General features: G+C 47.8%; 1 protein-coding gene across 1 annotated transcript in view; it reads right to left on the reverse strand.

Annotated features, from left to right (window-relative positions):
* Neurl4 (neuralized E3 ubiquitin protein ligase 4) overlaps positions 1-344 on the reverse strand; it is a 37,742-nt gene extending 37,398 nt beyond the window's left edge. Inside the window, 1 exon segment of the mRNA XM_077654751.1 lies at positions 120-344. Within this exon segment, the coding sequence (XP_077510877.1) occupies positions 120-287 (168 nt within the window). The 5' untranslated portion in view covers positions 288-344.
* Between the last annotated feature and the right edge of the window lie 5,656 nt (positions 345-6,000).

Genomic DNA, 6,000 nt, shown 5'->3' on the forward strand with positions numbered 1-6,000 from the left:
GGCTAGGAGAAGCAGGGCTTAAGCCAACATAATTGACAGGCTGTTTGATCTCTACTTCACAGGCAATCGCCGCGGAAAGACCGCTGCTGCCGCAGAGCAAAACTCCCAGGGACGCTTACCTTCCTGTCGATCCTGACTTCGAACAGCTGATTATCCCGGAGGGGTTGGGCGCTCATAACAATGCCATTATTGAATTCTTGGTGCGGATGGATCCGCTGTGCTGTGCGGTTTTCGTTGCTGGTCACTACTAAATAGCCTTTTTTCGGGTGAAATGAATTGGGTGCCATAATGTTGCTGCCATCGGCGTCCCTTTTCCTCCCAAGATGGCGCACGCCTGCGTAACGTCGGTAACGTCGGTGCTGCCATCACAACATTGATGACGCGTGCTGCAACTAAGAGCAAAAGCGCGGCAACGTCAAACCACTCAGCGTCGTTCGAGGAAGTTGCCGATCACAAGATCACCGATCCGTCAAAATGATTGATGCCTGCTTTGTTTTTGAGCAAAAAACCCTCCCGGCTTTGGCTCTGAGTAGCGTCAGCGTCCAACTTTCGAACACACATGAGCACAACACTTGTTTTTCCCGCGCAGCAAGTTTGGGCTTACATTTTGACCTACTAGTCTTTAGATTGTTTTCTAATGATTTCCGCGGCTCATGTCACTAAGTGCCTGTGTGCTTCGTGATTGAGAGAACGACATTTGATGAGCTCTGCTTCGCTGTAAACGACGCAACGAGTGGCAGGCACGTGACTAATTCTTTGCCTTTAGGCAACCGCGAGCTGGCCGGATCATTGGACTCTTGATCTCTTCAGTCCTACGAGAATTAGACTATTTTGATCAGGAAGATGGGGTTCATTATGGTTTTCCTATGTAAAATATCCGTTTGGCGGGGGGGGGGGGGGGGGGGGGGGATACTTTCCTCGGCATCGCTATCTGACGCACTTTTAGGCGACATATCGAACTCGCGCAATTTCCCGGCGGCTGCGCGCAAAATGACATTCAGGAGGCATGACTCGTTGCTCGATTGAGCTATTGGGAGAGGTTTCGCTTTTACGGCGAGGAGTCTAAAGCGCACGATAGACGTGGTGACGGCGCGGCGGGACTTCGTACGTATCGGTCTTGCCTGATAAACTTTTCTGCGGCTCTCTTGAAACAGAAGGAGCTTGTGAAAGCCGTTTGTTGAGGCACTTTTGTTCCCAATTTTCTACTCATCTTTCCTTATACTGCGGCATCGTTCCTCACGCTACACTCCTGTTCTTTCATATTTTTTTTTTACTTTGCGCGCCCACAAATTCGATCCTCACGTTAAAATTGTGGTCGCATTACATTCGGGCAAATATGATATGATGATTTTCGCCCTTTCCGTGGCGAATAAATAACAGCGACTCGACAGCTAATCACTTGTCTATCGAACGGCGTCTACGATAGTGCACGCAGCTTTTCAAACTTTGTTTCGAAGAGTCTACGGCTCTTTTCACGAAGTCAGTGATGCCGCTTACGTTTGAAATCCCTGGTGCTGTAATTTTTTCTTTCCTCCCGCGGTGGAATGTTCTGCTAAATGACACTGTAGCTGAACTTTCGTTGCTGAACGAGCGTCAGATGATAAAGAAAAAAAAATAATTTGGCATAAATATATATTATTTGAAGAATATGGCTGCAAGTCCAAGAGCGTGGATGCGTGTGGCGTGCGTGAATTCATACATTTTTTGAGCCATTCATGTTATTGCTGTCGAATAGGAGGTTCCAAATATACCCAGACAAAATTTCTGAACTTTCTCGATAGTACAAAACATAACACGTCTTGAAAGAGCTAAAATAGCTCCCTTCAGAGCCGGAAAACTTTGCCCCATGAGCACGGCCACCAGGAACTCACTCAAGCTTCCTGCACGTTGCCTGTGAAAGATACTTCGCGCGTCGCGCTCAGCCACCGACAGTGACGTTACCAGATCCTCCAGCTTGTATCACTGCCGCTGCCATGGCTTGGACACGTGCTTCCTTACACTGCATCGTATCGGCTTGCTTCCGTTGCCCGTGCACATCCTGTTTACCTTGTCCTGGCCGTCGCTATATTTTTCCCAGTGGAGGGCTCTCGCGCCGTCAAGTTCTTCTGTTCAGGGTTCTCCAGCTTTGCATTCAGATATTTTGAACGTAAATGTCACATATAATGTTGCTCACCAATTGTATGTCCCACGCATAATTGGCTAATGCACTGAGGACCCCGACCCTTGTTCGCTTCCTGTTGTCGAACATCTCTTCTGTCGCTCTATACCATGCAAAATATTATAAGCAAACATTTGAGGGGACACTGCAGCTCCGCCTTAAGGGCATATATGACGTGATAGCTTTAATGTGTTAACGCCCATACATGCGGAATTGGTCATTATTGGCTTTGCATTCAGAGGTCCTTGGAAGTCCACTCCTTGCGCTATGGTGTAGCGGTTAAGGAATGCACCAGTGCCCTGCGATAGCAGGTGCTGCCACCGGTGGGCCTTGTACGACCCATGTTGCTGTCCACGAGCAACTTCTCGCGACCAATCATTAATTTAACCGCCACCGGTGACGGTGGTCAGTTTGCCCACAATCCGGTGGGCAGATTGTGATGACGCCACAATTAGTGTCACGTTGTAGGTGGCAGGCTTCTCCGGGGATTTTTTGCTCACGACGCCGACGACGCCGAATTTTGTGCACAAACGGAGCTTTGACACTGTCGCGTTAAAGGGGCTCTGAAACGCCTTCCGAGGAGAGCACATTAACTCACTTAATCACTGCACTGCGTTGCCATGAAAACCAGAGCCAAATAATACTCTTCTACACACAGCAGACGACCCACAATCACGCGTCAAAGTTGGCGAGCCCTTTCCGGCGACTTTTTCATGCTCGCACCCTCCTCCGTCCCCCGCTTCTACGTAGAAATGGTGAGAGGTGGCCATTGGTTAGATTCTTGCTGACGTCAGGCAGCAACCGCGGCCGCGGCCAATAAACCGCTTAGCTCCGGCGGGTCGGGAAGCTCCGCTCCCAGAGGGGGGTCGGCGAAGGAGCGCCTACCTTCCAGCGTGCAAAAAGTGACGAGAGGAGAGGGAAAGGCGCGAAGACGCTGAAATTCAAATTTTAACTACACATAACTCAGCTTCTAAAAAGCGCATTTAAAAAATCCTTGCTGGACACTATTCGTGAAGCGGCATGCTTCAATATCCCAGGCATGCCGCAACTGTACTAAAGCCTCCTTCACAGCCCCTTTAATATATGTAACGAAGGAGATCGGCACTCACCCCAGCCGCATTGTCATCGCGAGACCCTGCTCGGACTTGCTGACATCGGACTGCCTTCACCGCCGCTCCCGTTGACCTCGCCTTTTCTAAATGCCCCCCCCCCATCCCCTTCTACATATACTATAAAGGTAGCATAAATGTTTAAACAAGTGACCGGGTATCCCCCCGAGCCCACTGAGCGGCTGACATGATGAGCGCTCGAAGGCCAGACCGAACTGGTCCTGCATGCTGGCCTGGGCAGTTCGCCGCAGCCACTGGGGCACCGGACAAAGCGCACTATCCTCGACTATGACAGCACCTTTTTGACCAATAAAGTTTCTCTCTCTTTCTCTCAACGATTCGCCGAAGAAGGTTATAAAAATCTGCTCTATAAAAAAGAATTAGACCGCGAATTAAACATGACTGGCTAGCCAGCGAGCTACAGTAAGAAGTAAGGACAATGCAGGAGAAACATAAATTAAGTAAATCAAATATATTCAGAAATGAAAAACCAAGTAATTGCAGAGAAAACGCAAAAGACGGACAGTAAGAAGAATTGTAGGCCGGGTGCCGTTTTCGAGACGCGTATAGTGAGGTCACCAGCCGTGTGAATACGCCAGTTAATTGAGAATAAGAGAGAAATTGCTTCCAAGTATCGACCCAATCGCAGTACGTCATACCAAAGGGAAGGAAAGTGTGGCTGCGCTTTGGTGAATGCTAATGAGTGATTACTGCCCCTTATTTCAAACCAAAGCCACGTTGGGAGATTCCTCAAAAAAGTAACCGGATGGTTACCATTATGCAACGAAAGATTAAGCGACAGCTGTTAAATTGAAATCACCGTTGAGTCTTATAACAGATACAGCTACAACTGGGGAAGCAGCGGTTCGCTGTTCCCCACGATTGCTCATTGAATATTTGCACAAAGTAGCGAATATTCGTCAAAATGTTCGATTCGTATTCGATTCCGTTTTAAGCTCAACTATCCGTATTCTATTCGGTTGGGAAAATTAATATTCGCTCACCCCTAATACTAACGATTAAAAATATGCGTATTAAGGTGGCGTTTAAGTGACGACAGAGGCGACACTTGTTTGACATCACGCGGTATAGAATTCCAGAGTTTGATGAAAGAAAACCCAACTGTTTGAATGGCAAAGTTAGCGCGAAGTTTGGAAAGTAGAAAGTTTTCATGAAGCGCAAAGCGTGTAACATTAGTGTTAGTAATGTCTTTCATGTGAATAAATAGCAGGAGCTTGCGGCCAATCATGACGTGATATCCAAATTCTGCATTGTTGAATTCGATTATACACCATGAATGTGAAGTGCATCAGGACTGGTACAACATGAATGCAGGAGAATGCCGACTATTTCCCGTCATTATTCTGATGGCTTGATTCTGAATGTGTTAAAGCGATGAAAGATGAGAAATATGTCAGACCCCATGAAGTTATGCATTAGTTTAAATGACTATGATTAAATGGGCAGTACAACGTAACCTATGTGCGCAGGTGAAAAAGCAGCGAGCCTTAAAGGGGCTCTGAAAGGGGCTCTCAGTAACGTTGAGGTACGCCTTGCATGTTAAAGGACGCCGCATCACAAATATCATCCAGCAAGAATAATAATAATAATTGGTTTTTGGGGAAAGGAAATGGCGCAGTATCTGTCTCATATATCGTTGGACACCTGAACCACGCCGTAGGGGAAGGGATAAAGGAGGGAGTGAAAGAAGAAAGGAAGAAGAGGTGCCGTAGTGGAGGGCTCCGGAATAATTTCGACCACCTGGGGATCTTTAACGTGCACTGACATCGCACAGCACACGGGCGCCTTAGCGTTTTTCCTCCATAAAAACGCAGCCGCCGCGGTCGGGTTTGAACCCGGGAACTCCGGATCAGTAGTCGAGCGCCCTAACCACTGAGCCACCGCGGCGGGTCCGCAGCAAGAATGCAAGAATTTTTTAAATGCGTTTTTTGGAAGTTGATCTGTCTGTAGATAAAGTTTGAATTTCCGCGCTTTCGCGCCTTTCTCTCTCCTCGTCACTCTTGCACACTGAAATGCCGGCGCTCTCCCGCCGGCTCCACCCACTCGGCCCCTCCGCCGGCTGCCGAAGCACGTGGCAGTTCCCCGGGGGGCGGAGCTTCCGGCCGCGGCCATGGCCAGATTGTAATGGGAAGTTACAGATTGTAATGGGAAGTTGATGCTAGACTTCTGTGAGCGACACAACCTAGTTATTGGAAATAGAGAAACTAAGTGTGAGGGACAAATCACGTGGGAATCCCGTAACAGGCCAACGACCATTGAATGCTGCTTAATGTCGCAGGGGATGTATAGAAAGCTCGCAATAATGGAAATAGACGAATAGGGGAAGTACAGCCTCGTTAGTGATCATAAGCGTATTAGTCTACAGTTGGGAGCCCTGCTCAAAAGAGAAATGCAGGGAAGTCAAAAAGAGTACGCAAAATTAAATGACGAACAAATAGCGCTAATAGCGGCCGGCATAGAGGAAGCAATAGAAGAACATAACATGGAAAAGTGGGATTATAACCAGAACTATTGATTAGAGCAAAAATAAAAGAAGTAAAAGGAGTAAACTGCTGGAGAGGAAACAGGAAGCCATGAAGTTGGTGGAATAAGGAAATTAGGGAGGCGCCATCGAACAACGACGGTTGACATCACGGGAACACAGAGAAGCAAAGAGGACGCAGTTATCTGAAGAGGAAATAGGTCGAAAATGGGAATCTTATCGACAAAAGA

This window comes from Amblyomma americanum, chromosome 2 (genome assembly GCF_052857255.1).
Source record: "Amblyomma americanum isolate KBUSLIRL-KWMA chromosome 2, ASM5285725v1, whole genome shotgun sequence".
In the NCBI taxonomy this organism is placed as follows: Eukaryota; Metazoa; Arthropoda; class Arachnida; order Ixodida; family Ixodidae; genus Amblyomma; species Amblyomma americanum.